Source organism: Cibotium barometz, chromosome 40 (assembly GCF_041138505.1).
Source record: "Cibotium barometz isolate CiBa-2024 chromosome 40, ASM4113850v1, whole genome shotgun sequence".
In the NCBI taxonomy this organism is placed as follows: Eukaryota; Viridiplantae; Streptophyta; class Polypodiopsida; order Cyatheales; family Cibotiaceae; genus Cibotium; species Cibotium barometz.
This window is the reverse complement of record NC_141085.1, coordinates 40,058,472-40,074,758: the sequence shown is the minus strand read 5'-3', so window position 1 is coordinate 40,074,758 and position 16,287 is coordinate 40,058,472. Positions and strand designations below refer to the sequence as shown.

Here is a 16,287-nt window from a genome sequence, read left to right as displayed (position 1 = left end):
CATGCCTCTCTCGCCCACCTACTCCACCACCCCCTCGGCTATAAACCCCCCAATCCCCCCCCCCCCCCCCTTTCATGCCAATCACTCACCCTCGCCCTTCCCACGCTCAAGCCTTTCGCCCCCTTGCCATCTCTTTCCTCATCTTCTCCTGCGCCATAGCCCCCTTGCTTCGACTACCTTCCCCCCTTTGCGGCCACCTCTCCCAAAACAAACACACACACACACACACACACACACAGAGAATATATATATATATATATATATTTTTTCAAAAAGTCTTCCTTCATTCCTTTGGTTGTATATACCACCTTTTATGATGTTATTTCTGTCTACGCTCTTTTCATCATAATGTAAGTGCTCTGCACTCTTTCATCATTGTAATCCGCATAATATAATTAGTGCATACCAACATGATCCGTCTCCCTGTGATGCCAACTGTCGTGAAGACTCTAGGGCTAAGCCAGCATATCTGTCTCTAGGGAGAGCCAGTGCTATGTATAAAGGAGACTGATCGAGTGAGTGCCTCTACTACCAATGGGGGGGCAGCCATCTCTGCACGGATAATATCATGTGGTACGGAGGCCTTGGCCCTAATCATGCGGGAAATCATAGAAACCAAGGGCCTCTCCATACGTCTCCATCCATCAATGCTACCAGCTCGGCTGTGGTGATCCACTGAGGGTCCCCATATCTCCACTCCATACAGCATGGCTGAAGTGACCAAAGTGTCAAAGAGCCAGAGCTTTGTTTGAGGTTCCTGAAATTGAACCTGCGAACACATCCTCTCTAGTCTTCCCAATGCTGCATAAGCTCTGGTCAATCTGGTCTCCGCTGCTCTCCTCAAGGAAAATAGTGGGCCACTAAAAACCACACCAAGGTAAGTATATGCATCTGTATACTCCACTGTCTCCTGACCATATGTAAAGGTGGGTACTGACCTCCTAACCCACTGTGCGGTGGTGTTAAACACCATCACCTTGGTTTTACCAAGGTTAACAGACAATGCACTGTCCTGTGCAAACGTGTGCAATGCATCCAAATGACGCTGCACCCCCTATGGAGAATCTGAGATCAGCACAATATCATTAGCATACAATAACAGCGGAATCCATGTCCCTGCTAGCTATGCTCCTCTGTCACCCTCCCGCTCTACATAGTCGGAAACCTCATCCACGTACATCCCAAATAAGGTGGGAGAAAGGGGGCAGCCCTGTTTCACCCCAATAGTGGAGTGAACCATCTCAGATATACCATGAGTAGTACGTACCTGCCCCACAACTGTCCTGTATAAAGCCATGATTCCCCAAATCAGCTCTGTGAGCACTCCCATCTCCTGTAGTCTGCGCATCAGTCTGGCTCTCGGTACTGTGTCAAAAGCTTTGCGGAAATCCACAAAGCAACAATAAATCCTGCTGCCATATAATCTGCCCTCCTCAATAATAGCTCTGAGTGTCAAGATATGGTCAAGAGTGGAGAAACCTCTCCAGAATCCTGCCTGCCCTGATGCACGTATGCCCTCTCTCTCTGCCCATCTACTCAACTCCTGCTCAAGAATAGATGCATATAATCTAGCCAATGTGCGACCAATCATGATGGTACGATAATTCCCAGGAAGCATGGGATCCCCTAACTTGAAGATAGGCACAATCGTGGACATATTCCAAGTCTCAAGAAAACCCTCACACATGGCTCGGTTAAACATCATAGCAATAAGCTCTGCAAGCATATCTCTGGCATGAATAAAGTGTTCTGCTACCAAACCATGATGATCATATGCTCTCCCACTCCTCATCCTGTCAATAGCTTTCCTTACCATCTCAGCAGTAAAGAAAGCACATGTCTCTGGGCATGGCTCCGATGGGTCTGGTAGGGGCGGCTGTCCTGCTGCTGTGTACAGGGATGCTGCATACTCACCCCAAATCTCTGTGGAGGTAATGGCTGGTGATGGTGAATGCTCATGGAATAGTCTCCATGCCTCGCCTGAGTCCTGACTCATAAATAACTTATACAAATCCCTCGCAAGATAAGCCCTCTTCTTCCGTCGCACTAGGTGCCGGAAGGTAATCCGTGACTGTCTGTGGGTGGTAACACCCATGAGCACCTCTCTTTGTAATCTGATCCTCACTCTCTGGACTCCTCATCATACCAACTGTTCTGGGGCATGTTCCCATATCGTCTCGGTGTAGGCTGACTATGGGGATATGCCTCTGATGCTGCAGCATGAAGCGTCTCTATCAATATTTGAGTGAGCTCATCTAATGGCCGTCCCGGCTCCTCGGCACATAAGCGTCTGTATATCTCATTCGTGTACACGGTGTCAGTCTCCCTCGTAAAGGTATAACGAGTGTGTGTGGAGACCTGTCCCAATGGAGCGGTGCTAAACTGAAATGTGAGAGTGAAGGACAAGATAGCATGATCCACTGCTATTCCAACCGGCCTAGTGCCTACCATAAAATCCTGAAAAGAGGGAATGAGACTGGGCTGAGCCATAACATAGTCCACTGTACTAGCACCATGCCTATGTGGAAAGCTAGTGAAACCGCCCGATGTCCGGAATCTCTGTAGGCCATTCAGGATGGCCAATCCATGTGCAGTCCCCATGTCTATCAAATACCGCCCATACACTGTATGTTCCTCATCCTGTGAGAGTCTAGATAGGCCCATATCCCTAACATCAACCTCCCTCAACATCTCCTCTGAGGTATCATAAAATACTGTCTGGTTATGGGCAGTCCTGGCATTGAAGTCCCCCAGGAGAATGATGTCACCATCCCTGGAGAACTCCCAAATATCATCATCCAAAATAGAAAAGGGAGAGTGCCCGCTAGGTGATGCATACACTGATGTACTAGGAGCAAAATAGCATATAGCAATGCAGAGATATCTGCCCGTCTCTGCCCTTAGTCTAACCCACATGTACCTAGCGTGCTCATCTCTGCGGACTATATGTATCAGTGGCTGTAGCTCCTCTCTAAACAATACTGCCACTCCTCCTGAACCCCGTCCTCTATGCTCTGAACGAGTCTCCTGTCTACAAGCTGTCTCCCATCGGTATCCACTAACATGTGGCATGGACTGTCCAGGAGCCTGATGCGTCTCACAGTAGAAGATGATGTCCCTCCCAGTGAAACTATCCCCAAAAGCCCCTACATCAAGGCGTAGAGATCCATTACAATTCCAAGTAGCAACTTTGAGTGTAGTCCCATAGGTCTCGCGCCGTCATGAAGAGCGCCTTTTCATAATCACCACTCTACCATCTCTATAGAAGGCCACTTTCCCTTTCTCTCGGGCTGCCCTTATCTCTGGCATAACTTCTTTCATATGGGCAAGTTGCGAGAGTGTGAGGTCATCTCCAAGAAATATTCCCATCTTCTTGAGTGTAGGACGTCTCTTCAAGAAGTCCTTCGCTTCCATGGAGGGGAAACGAATGATAAGTGCTCTCTCCTTAGAAGATTCGCCACTACCTTCCCTCTTCTTTCCCACTCTCCATGGCTTTGTGTGCGTGGCTTCAATGCCCATCATAGAGAAGAGCTCCTTGGTTTCCCCTTCCGCATCATCACGGTATTTTAGACCGGACACTCGTACATGTAAGAACCGGGTATTCCTCCTTTGCTCCTCTTCAAGGGTCATGTTGATGATGGTGGGAGTGGGGATGGGTGGCGATTCTTTACCGTTCCCTTTCTTGGCGACCTCGATCCATTTCTCCGCCTCGTCCATCTTCTTTTGTGTCTTTGTGATCACCTCCACCCATGAAGATGTCTTCTCTTTATGTTGCTCCTCCTCCTCTCGAATGATCCTTATTTGTTGCTTGATGGTATTCAGCTCTTCAATAAAGGAGGGCTGAAATTTTCCATCCTCAAGCTTGCTTTTTGAAGTGGCTTCCAACTCCTTTTTGAGGGCTGAGATTTCAGCCGCTTGACTTTTAGCATGCAATTTAACGTCTACTAGAGGCCGAACTCGACCTATGAGACAAATCAATCTACAATTGTCAATGTCTTCTGGATGTCCATAAAAAAAAGGAGAAAATGAACATGAAATAAAGTATGAAAGTACTGAGCTAGTGGGGGGGTGTGATGGATGGAGCACTACTGCTAGAGGCTCAGTATGCAACCTATATGCGTAGGGTATACAATAATGCAATGCAGATCTGCCTAGCTCCAACCAGTACCATAATGGGGGTGTAATATGTGATACATAGGCGATGGCGAGGCAAAAATACGTCGGAGCATGATCTCCGGGTGTGTGTAAGCGAGCTAGCCGCTCCTGGATATGGTGCTGATGTCGAGCCCGTATCTCTGTGATCTCCCTCAAATGTAGTCTGGGAGTCTGGTAGCCTGGTGCTCTCGGTCTCCGTTTGGCTCGGAGGTCCGCAGCGCGCTGAAGTGTAACCCCCTCATGTGTCAGGGTAGGCACTGGAATAGATCTCTGGAAGAAATCAGTGAGCTGGAGCTGTCGCCCACCTCTCCCTGTGGTATGAGTCCGTATCAGTGTCTCTCTGTGGCGTTGTCTCTAACAAGAACCGGCCAAATCTGCGCTGGTCTGCGGACTTCATGATCTGGCGGAGTGAGGGATGTCCACTGAAGATGGTGGTGTATCTCTCTCTAATGACATTATATGCTCTGCATCTACATACATAATGTTCCTCACTCTCAACCTCCTCCTGGCATAGTCTGCATATCCTTTCTGCTCTGGGGATCCGTGCTGCCCTACCTGCCTCAATCTCAAGCTGGTGTGATGACACTCTGAGCTGGCCAATCGCCACTCGGGCACTGTGAGGGATGTACACATCCATGTATCCAGGTCTCTGTATGAATCCATCCGCTGAGATATGCATAAACTGATCTCTGAGAGAGAGAGAGAGAGAGAGAGAGATTAAGGGTCTACTAAAGACCCAATGGGCCTATGAGACCAAAGTGATACAATAATGTCCATGGCATATCTCATCATGGAATGGAAAATAAAACAGAAAGAAAACATAAACATAGCTATCTCACTGGGGTGATACAAAACTGTCCATGGAAACTCATCATGGAATACTAAGAACATAGAAACAGGAGAGCAACATCAGCTCCGAGTAGATGGTATACCACTCTCCAAAATATCAAGCATGGGGCTAATGAGTATGGCCGAGAGGTCTCCCAGAGCTATGTCACGTGGAAAAGTAGCTCGATGGCGGTGGAGAGGGAGAGGGAGAGGGAGAGGGAGAGAGAGAGAGCTTGAATATTTTGAATCTTTCTGTCTGATTTCTTGACTCTCTGGTTTGCTTTAACAGCTTGCAAGATTGGCCTATGATCACAACCAGTTGTACCTCCAATGCCTGTTTACGAGGGGAGCTGCAGATGAATCAGAGTCCGAAATGAAGATGCCTGCATCCTTACCGAGTTTGGCTTCTTCAAGCTATTTTCTTCAGAAGGCTGTAAATAAGCTACCAAGTGTTATTATCTATCCGGGTTTTGCATGCAGTTTTATGTGGAATATGACCAGAGTTGTGTCCTCGCAAGGTGATTGTAAGAAAGATGGAGGGAGATTGCCAGTTGATGTGGTAGAAATACTGCTGTTGGCCTCTGATCTAGGGCTTTTATTAACCCAAAACATGGATAAAGTTGAGGCGAAGCAGGAGATAGCTCTTCTTGTTCTTATCTTGTGTTCTGTTGCTGCTTGGAAAAGAAGTCATTGGGAGACAATCTGCTTCATAACAAGGTCAATTAAATCATATTCATCACCTCTTTCTATGTTGGTTACTGAGATGGAGGCTGCTTTCAGAATAATTCTAGCAAGGAATGATGCTTCTACATCCATGTCACAGCATAGAATGACCTCTCTGATATGCTCGGATTCAGGTTATTTGACAGAATATGAGGTATGGCATGTTCTTGGGTTGGCCTTTTGGGATGCATTTTTAGGGTGGGCCAAAAAGCAGTCAGGGTACAAATGGTCTAGAAATTCGCATCAGAACTCGATCACAGGTTTGGAGCAAGTTGCATCAGATAGGGGTGCAGTATCTGGGGATTCTTTGAAAGCTCTGGCATCAATCTCTTCTTTCTTTCAGAGAAAGCTTGTCTCCTATATAAACTCCTCAATCATGGCTTCACGCCTGGTCCATCTATCCAGTTGGCTTTGGGGTAGTCAGATGGTCACAGAAAGCACTCCTTCGGGCTCATTCTTTCAATCGAGATCAAGTCTAGATGCGGTCCCTCAAGTAAAAAGTGAGGATCTGAAGGAGAAGCCCTCATGGTCCAGTATGGACAACCCCATTGATGAGGTTTGGAAGGAGCTTGTGGTTCACAACAATATTCGATCAGCTCTTGAGTTGGGAGGTGCTAGACAGACCACTGTTTTTTTATCTGGAAATGTGAATTTGAAGGATTTGCCAAAGTCAAATATGAAAAGTAGCATTAATGGAAACGCTTCACATGACAAGGAAAAGGTGCTTGGAATCGGCGTATTGGTAAAACCTGTAGGGGCTGTGATACCAGATGGCAACAATAGAATTATGGAAAGATCAACCGTCTCATGGGGGGCGACTTCCATCGATAGATTGAAAAATGGGCAGGAAGTTCTTCACTCCAGTGGAGACTTGTTTGAGGTGTTTAAACTTACTTTTGCTTTTGCTTCTAAATAGTCACGGGGTCCTTTTGAGTACAATTTTTAATTTTTGTTTATACTTCTGGGGATATCTTATAATAACATGTTTATTTTTGGTGAACAAAAAGCATAAGAGTGTTTTGACCTGCCTTTGTTAGAGGTAGGTGTAAGCAAAACTTTTTTTCTCTCTTTTGCTGTGTGACTGCTATTAAAAATACTTAAAGATCTCTCTGTCTCTAATCCACCAGACCGGTCAGGCAGCATCTTCCAGTAGCAGCCCAGCCGCCCACACTCCGGTTCCCAGGAGTATCCATCGAGAGAGCATTCCAGATGCGGAGGGCCAGATGACCGAGGCTGGCGAGACAGACATCACACTACTCTCGTCAGGCTCAGATCCGGGAGATACTCCAGAGACATTGCAGTACTTTCCCACGAGAAAGAAAGAAAGTTGTATTAACGTCTTCAAAAGGCCAAAATGACCTATGAGACCAAAAGGTTACATCATATCCATGAGGTACATCATCCTAGGTACAAAATAGTAATAAAGATAACAAAAATCTAGAACTTTAAAATCTGATCTAGGTACATGAGGACAGAGCTCTCATATCACCCTAATACATCCCTCATGGGGCGCTGTGACATGATGCTCAAGGTGGTAAAACTGAGCTGGTGCGAGAAGGTCCTGCGATGATGGGAGATGATGGCCCGGATCCTCTTGTGGTGGTTTGGCCGTGGGCGAGGGCCATGGGGTCTGGGGAGTCGAGCTCTGCATAACTCAGTGGCTCTATCAAGTGTCACACCTCTCGGCCGAGCTCCTCCACTAGCCTGTGGTCTAGGTATGATGGGTGGATCGGCCCTCCGAGTGCTGGTATGGAAGAAGTCGGTGAGAGCTCTTTGTGCTGGTCCTCAAGCAAGTACAGCTGAGCTGGATCTCACTAAGGACTCCCCGTGTCTATGGAGCTCTAGAAGAAAAAGTCCCAGGCATCTCTGATCCGGGAAGTCCATGATCCTGGAAAGTGGTCCGAACCCAGCTTGGAAGAGGCAATGGAACCTCCCCCGAATCTCATAGTATACAGGGCATCGACATATGTAAGGATCCTCTATCTCGGGCTCTGTGTGACAGAGCTGGCATATCCTGTCCTCTGGTGCGGCCGCCCTAGGCCCATATCTGGCAGTCACCACTCTCAGCCGGTGGGACGAGGTGCGGATCTGGCCGATCGCACATCTCACCCCAAAGGAAAGGTGTATGTCCATGTAGCGTGGGCGGATGATGAACCCATCCTCTGTCAGGCATAGGAGGTGCTCTCTGTAGAAGGCCATCTTCGTCCCTAGTGGACGATTAGGTGAACTCCATGGCCTCTGAGTATCCAGTCTGACAATGTCCTTCCTGATAACCCTGTTCCGCTCTATGCGGCTGAGAGCAAATGGCGGGGCCTCTATGCTGTACTGGAACGGGGGGAGTGCCTCCATCTGCAGTGCATGCCAAACCAAGTGCCTACCTGTGCATACCAGCACTAGTATCTCCCTCAAGTGTCAACTGTCTGGAGGACTCTAGGGCTAGCCGGGGGTATCTATCAAGTGGAAGCTCCCATAGCCTATGCCAGTATGTCATTGTCTGGAATAGAGCCTCTGTCACTATTGGTGCAGCCCTTATTTCTACCCGCACAATCTCATGTGGCACTGATGGCTTACTCCTAATCATGCGTGAGATCATTGCCACTAGGGGCTTTCCATCGACTTCCACCCATCATATACCTCCTCTGTATCTGTCTCGGCTGGCTCTCTCCTCTGTCTCCTCGTGTGGTATAAGCTAGGACCCCAGACGGGGGCACCATACAATAGTGCAGGTGTAACTAGAGTATCAAATAGCCAAAGCTTCGTCCTCGGCTCCTGAAATTGTATTTGTGCGCATTGCCTCTCTAGTGAGCCAAGGGCTGCATATCCCCTCATCAATCTAGCGTCGGCCACCATCCGCATCGAGAACTGAGGTCCAGCAAAAGTGATCCCAAGGTATACATATGAGGTTACATACTCCATAGGCTCTCCACTGTTTGTAAACTGTACTGCAGATCTATTTATCCACTGCGAGAGGTGGATGTTGAAGAGCTCTACATAGTTGTTGAGGAGGTTGGGTCTCCACTCTCCAGGATTCCACAACCCCATGAGCCTCAGTCTGAAGTTGTATAAGTCATACCTCAGTTACCCATTACTTACTTGTATGCAGCTGATGATGCTGTTAGTTTTAGGTTCTTTTTCATTTATGTTATTTACTAGGATCATTGTAACCCATGGATACTTTCTAATATGTTTTTGGTCTCATAGACCCTAGTGGTCTTTTGGCATCCCGCAGACTTTATTGAATCTCTCTTTCTCTCTCTCTCTCTCTCTCTCTCTCTGCCATCCGGTCTCGACATCAGCAGGAGGTCCAAGAGTAGCTGACACATTTTCGCTCTGATCCAGGATGCATGTTCCAGACATTTACGGCATCCTCAGATCAGATGTATGACATATTGTACCCAGACTATGGGACTGGATGGAGTTAGGAGTAGATAACATATCATACTTGTATCACCCCTTCAGCATATAGAGATGCATTAGTAGCCCTAGTACTCCATCCACACCCTCTCGTTTGTACACCACCATTGAGTCCCCTATGGTCGTGTTGTCATACTTGTACATTTTATTCTCACTCCACATTTTCCTCTTGATGACTGGAGGAACATCATTGTACTACTTGTTTGTCTCATAGGCCAATTTTGGCCTTTTGCAGACGTTAATATATCTTTCATTCATTCTTTCTCTCTCTCTCTCTCTCATGTTCCTGGTATTCCATGATGAGATTTCCGTGGACAGTTTTATTTTAAAAAAATTTTCAGAAAGAGACTTCTATTAAGTATGAGAAAAACATACAACAATCACAGCTATAAGCCGGAAGAGAATAGAATCACCCCAATATGTAAGGTGATTTGAACCACTGAGGAGCATCATGATGCCATGTAAGACCTGTGGTACTAGAGGAAAAGAAGATGCCATGGTCCCATTCTTGCATAAATATCACACGCTTCGCCTATGCAGAACGAGAGGGCCCTTGAATGTGAGTCCAAGTAGCCATAAGAGTGTGGATGATATCACCCCATATAGTACTAATGCACTGAGACCCAAAAATCTGGACACCCTCAATAGCCTCCGTGCATCTAGCTCTCCAGATCTGCCATGCTGTAATACTGGCAATAATCTCCAAACTGCTGTCAATCCTCTGTCTAGGGGGTGTATAATGAGAGTGAGGAACATCCTGCAATAAACCATGCAGGGCAATACCTCTACGAATGAAAAAAACAGAATCTGTACCACTGCCCTCATAAACAAGTTGCGGACCGGACTGGGAGAGCCAAGCAACTGTCCCCCAAGTCACATGCATGGCTCAGCCACTCAATTTGCCCATAAGTTGGGCTACAGGACCCCAATCTGCTATGCGATGCTGCACCCCCATAGACAATGTTGTACGGACTCAGAATCTGCCGCACATCTAGGACAAGAAGGTGCTACACCGAAAACTGATCTCCACTGATTGGTGGGGAGACCACCATGTAAGAATAACCAAAAGAAATGAGAGATCTGGCTCCTTCTGTTTGAGCGCCAAAGTCTTATGTCAATATCTACGCTGTATCATTGGAGAAATATCATACCTCTCCCAATGAGGCCTGAGAGTAGGGATCCTATGCATCTGTCGAGTGAGGAGAAGCCTGGCATTCCGAACAGTGAAACTGAAAAAAGGAAGGCTTTTCAAAGGATCGAAGGCATCAATCCACTCCCACTCTCCTGGATCCCACTGAAGATATCTGATAGGACTGCCACCATATAGCCACAAACACCAAGAGCCATGAGTCACTATCTGAGGAGAAGGGTCAATGAACCAGTGCTTCCCCGAGCGACTAACAATCCTCACTGGACTAAGCCTAGTGTTTGGTATGATCTCCTCCATACTACATCTCCTCAATCTCCCACCAGGCATGATAGAATACATGAGGAAATCCGTATCCTCTTGGCGTGGCAGAGCAATGACCTGCAGAGGTATGCCTATCCTCGAAAAAACTCCTAGCCAACTCGGATGATAGTCTCCGTGAAAGGTCCTAGAAAGCCACTCATGCGGAATAGCTGCATCAATCTGATCAATACGAATGCGAGAGCCCCTAAGATGCTGAGTGGATGCAACCCTCCGATCCTCCGGAAGACTCGTAAAGGTCTTCCAAGCAAGAACTGTGTATGCGCATCTCTCCCATCCTGACCATTGCATATAACGAGATGCACCAAGTGGCCGACCAGCCTCATCCCTAATGAACTCGTTCCACATAATAGGTTGTCGGTCAGCCTCGTCCAAAGACCTAGGAAGCCTTTGTCGCAAAAAATATCTCATGCTTCTCCGTGCTCTGACAATGGCTGCAATAAGAGGGGAAGATGGTGCCCTAATATCAGCCTCTGTGAACAAAAAAGGTGTCCTCCCGACCCTGGGTGTACATCTGGAAATCTGAGACAAGAACAAATCCTTCCAAGGCTCAGTGCTTGGTAGGAAACCTCTGACCACAAGTTTGCAAAGCAACGCCCTGCATTGAGCATCCGGATCGATAATATTCAAGCCCCCCTCTCTTTTGGGCTGAATAACTGTGAGCCAAGCTACCTTGGCACGAGTGTCTGAGGTGCCATCCAATCTGATGGGGAGAAACCTGAATTAGGGTTAGAGTTCATTCATGGGAGACATACACAGAGAAGCAAGGGAGAGAGAGAGAGAGAGAGTTGTGGGGATAAGTCAACTCATCAAGTGAGTGTGTGACTCCCCTATCACACATGTATATTGCACTAGTACACATAGTGCACTTAGTACATTAAAAGTACTAAGTGTACTATGTACTATAACTTATGGGCTTGTACACACTATAAGGGTGGGCATAACGCCTTTACCCCAACAACCTCCCACTTAAAGGCAAAGTGCCCTTAAGTAAAGGAAAAGAAAAAATCAGCATGTACATGATAATATACAAGGCCATATCAAGGCTGAAAATGGCCTCATCCAATGCCCATCAAGTGTCTGCAATGAGCAAACCGCTCCGGAGGCAAACTCTTCGTCAACAGATCAGCCGGGTTGTCATCCGTATGAATCTTAACAAGCTGAATTTGCTTGTTCTCTATCACCTCTCTGATGAAGTGATACTTCACATCCACATGCTTCGTCTTTGCATGAAAGACAGGGTTCTTTGCCAACTGGATGGCACTCTGACTATCACAATGCAACAATGGAATATCCCCTGTATAGCCCAAATCAACCACTAACCGAGATAGCCATAATGCCTCCTTGCAAGCCTCTGTGGCTGCAATATACTCGGCCTCTGTAGTAGATAAGGCAGTGCACTTCTGCATCCTGGATATCCATGACACAGCACCTCCTGTGAATGTAAACACATAACCGGTAGTAGACTTCCGGTTATCTGGATGACCGGCATAATCCGAATCCGTGTAACCATGCACTAATGCATCCTGTTTGCCAAAGCAAATGCACAAATCCTGTGTGCCCTTCAGGTATCTCATGACACCTTTCACTGCTTCCCAATGCTTCTTGCCAGGGTTGGCCATGTATCTAGAAACCACTCCCACTGCAAATGCAATGTCCGGCCTAGTAGCAACCATGGCATACATGAGACTGCCACAAGCTGAAGCATACGGAATCTTGGCCATATCAGCCCTGTCTCTATCCGACTGTGGGCTGTCCATAGCACTGAGTTTCACATATGGAGGCAAAGGAGTACTAGCTTTCTTCCCCCCGTCCATATTGAACCTCTGCAAGACTTTGCCAATGTATTCCTTCTGAGACAAATACAACACATGCTGATTTCTGTCCCGAAGTATCCGCATACCCAAGATGTGATTTGCATCACCCAAATCCTTCATATCAAAGGTTTGATGCAGCCTCTGCTTCAAGGCATCCATCTCTTTACGAGATTTCCCGGCAATCAACATATCATCAACATACAAAATGAGAATCAAGAGACTGCCATCCAAAGCTTTCTTGGTGTACAAGCAGTGATCTATGTCACTTCTCCTGAATTTCTGAGATTTCATGAATGTATCAAATTTATGATACCATTCTCTTGGTGCCTGTTTGAGCCCATAAAGACTCTTTTTCAGCTTGCATACAAGCTTCTCCTTTCCACTTACTGCATAACCCTCTGGCTGCTGCATATATATCTCCTCATGGAGATCACCGTGAAGAAAAGCAGTCTTCACATCCATCTGAATCAAGTCCAGATCATCATGCGCAACCAAAGCCAACACAGCTCTAAGTGTGGTCATTTTGACCACTGGAGAGAAGATCTCATCAAAGTCCACACCATATTCCTGCTTAAAGCCCTTAGCCACTAACCTGGCTTTGTATCTTGGCTTTGCATCTGGTGCAACTTTGAGCCTGTAAACCCACTTGCATGGCAAAACCTTCTTGCCTGCAGGCAAAGGCACCAACTTCCATGTTCCATTTTTATGCAGAGAATCCATCTCTGACTTCATGGCACGCTCCCATAGAGCCTTGTCTGCCCTCTGTAAAGCCTCTTTATAACATGAGGGCTCCCCACAGTCAGTGAGCATCAAGTAGTCAACCCCTGGAACAAACCTGTCAGGGGCTCTGGAGGGTCTAGTGGACCTCCGTACCCAATGACCATCATTTGCAGGTTGCTGTCCAGCCTGCATATCACCCATTGGTGGCTCCTGTTCCATGCCATAAGGCTGAAAAATCATGCCCGGTATATCCTCTAACTGTGGTATATCCATAGGGATATTTTCTGCCATCTCTGGCTGTCCATTTGGACCATTTTCAGCACCATTTAAGGGCTGGTTTTCCTGCTGTAATGGCTGATTTACAGCCCTTTGTTGTTGTCCATGATGTCCATCATCATCAAAGATGACTCTGCCAGGCTCCTGTTGCCTTGCAGGCTCCTTATACATGCATGTTTCATCAAAAATGACATCATTGCTGCGTATGATCTTTCTATTCATGGGATCCCAAAGTCTATACCCCATTTCACCTCTGTCACCATATCCTAGGAATATGCATTTGTGAGACTTAGGATCAAGTTTGGTGCGCATTTCCCTGCGTATGTGCACGTACGCAACGCAACCAAACACTCTCAAGTGCTTGTATGACGGAGGCTTCCCTGTCCATACTTCTTCTGGCACTTTCCCACCAAGCCTCGTGTTAGGTGACCTGTTTATAAGGTGAACGGCTGTCATAACAGCTTCAGCCCAAAAACCATGAGGTAATGCAGCATGTGACAACATAGAACGGACCTTCTCCTGAATGGTCCTGTTCATCCTCTCTGCTGTCCCGTTTTGTGGAGGATCATAAGGAGTAGAGAGCTCCCTCTTGATGCCTTTAGCATCACAAAAATCCTGAAACTGTTTGGACATATACTCTCCACCATTGTCGGAACGCAAAGCTTTCAGTGTTTTACCAGTTTGATTCTCAACATGAGCAACAAACTTCTGGAACACTGAGAATGTATCACTCTTCAAACGAAGAGGATAGACCCACACCTTGCGTGTGGCATCATCAATAAAAGACACAAAGTATTTTGCCCCTCCCAAAGAAAGCTGAGGCATCTCACATACATCTGTATGCACAAGCTCTAACTGAGCATCTTTCTGTCCAAGAGCTTTCTTGTGGGGGCACTGTAGTTGCCTACCATATATACAATGCTCACAAAATTGAAAACTTGAAAACTTTAGAGAAGGCAAGTAACCCAAACGAGACAATTGCTCCATTCCCTTGACACTCATGTGTCCCAACCGGCTATGCCACATAGAAATTTCCGGCAGCTCGGTTGCATTTACATTAGCATGGTGACAAACACCTGCATGCATAAAGTAAAGAGTGTCCACCTTAGAGCCTCTGGCAACAACCAGTGAGCCCTTACTAATTTTCCACTTTCCACTACCAAATGTGGTAACATAATCAGCATCATCAAGCTGTCCAGTAGAAAGCAGGTTCTTCTTGATCTCAGGCACATGCCTGACATCATGGAGCATAAGCTGTGAGCCATCTGAAAACACAAGCCTCACATCACCTCTGCCAAGAATCTTGCATGCATGGTTATCACCCAAATAAACCACTCCTTCATTGCCAGCAGTGTACCTGACAAACAAGTCTCTGCAACCTGTGACATGAAAGGAGGCACCTGAATCAATGATCCATGAGTGCATACCATGACCACCTGTAAGAAGTGAATGGGCATCAAGTGAAGAAGTAAAGAGGACCTCATCCTCACTGCCACCTGCATGTGACACATTGATTTCTTCGATCTTGACTCCACTTTTGCCCTTTGGCTTTACATCTTTGGCTTCATCCTTCTCTTTGTCTTTGCCTTTTCCCTTTTCCTTTTGATCATTTTTCCATTTGTAGCATTGCTTTTTGATGTGTCCCTTCTTGCCACAATAATGGCATTCCAAATCCTTTTTGGAGCGAGACTTGCTCCTTCCCCTTTCTTGGCTTTTCCCCCTTTGCTGGGATCTCCCACGTGCATTCATTGCATTGGACTTTCCAACAGAGTTGTTTTTCCTGTTCATCTCTTCTTGAAGAAGAGCACCCTCAACATCTGCATATGACAGCATAGCATTCGAATTGCTAGTGGCTGTCCTAAATGTGTCCCAACTCTCTGGCAAAGTGCATAACAGAAAAGTGGCTTTGAACTCATCGTCCATTGCCAACTTTTGATTGATAACCTGGCTGACAATACCATTAAACTCATTTAGATGGGCTGTCATAGAAGCCCCTTCCTTCATCTGAAGGCCTATGAGTTTCTTCAACCAATACACTTTGCTTGAGGCACTTTGTTGGGCATACAAGTCCTGCAATCTCTGCCACATTCCCCAAGCTGTTTTCTCTTCACAAATGCTGAAAAGTAATGAGTCTGACACAGACAACATGATAGTAGATCTTGCCAGCTCATCCATATCTTCCCACTCTTCAGCTGTAAGAGAAGCGGGTATCACACCCCTTTCTTTGATAGGCTTGTGCTGCTTTTTCTGGAGCAACACATTGTAGCACTGGGTTTGCCAAATATCATAATTATGCGAGCCTTCAAGCTTCTTGATGTGAAGCAATGAAGAGCTCTCACCTGTGGGGGTTGCCATAGCAAAATGCAACCTGTCAATGCCTGACTCCCTGCAAATGTGCAAACACTGCACCCAAGATGTGCAAACACTGCACCCAAAGCACACAAAGTGCTCACAAATGTTCTCCCAAGCTTTATCTCCCACTGCGGAAGCAAGAATGCAACTTTTCTCCCACTTTTTGTGATGAAAACACCAAAATCTGGTTGCTGCAGATTTTGGACAGCACCTTAAATGTGCTCTTTTGCCCTTCCAAAGTACTGTACAACAGTACTAAGTGCTCACCAATGATGTACCAAACCTGTACCGGCAATTTCAGCAGCTGAATTTGAACCTTTTGATCACTCAAAACAGTGTACAGCCATGCCAAAACATGCACAAAGCTGTGCCAAATCTGTACCAGCAGGTACAATAGCAATAAATGCTCTCCTGGCTGTCCAAATGAGTGAAAATCAGACTTTAACAGTCCCGAACACTGCATACAACAGTTCCGAACAGAAATTGGGCAAAAGCCCCTTGACTGCAAGCTGATTTCTGAGGATTCAAGGCATA

General features: G+C 46.6%; 1 protein-coding gene across 5 annotated transcripts in view; it reads left to right on the top strand.

Moving 5' to 3' along the window:
* LOC147615494 (transducin family protein / WD-40 repeat family protein) overlaps positions 1-16,287 on the top strand; it is a 275,467-nt gene that overhangs the window by 154,403 nt on the left and 104,777 nt on the right. For all 5 annotated transcript variants that reach the window (XM_086779594.1, XM_086779593.1, XM_086779592.1 and 2 more), the window contains one exon: positions 5,273-6,586. In XM_086779594.1, the coding sequence (XP_086635720.1) occupies positions 5,273-6,586 (1,314 nt within the window). The remainder of the gene's footprint in view (positions 1-5,272; positions 6,587-16,287) is intronic.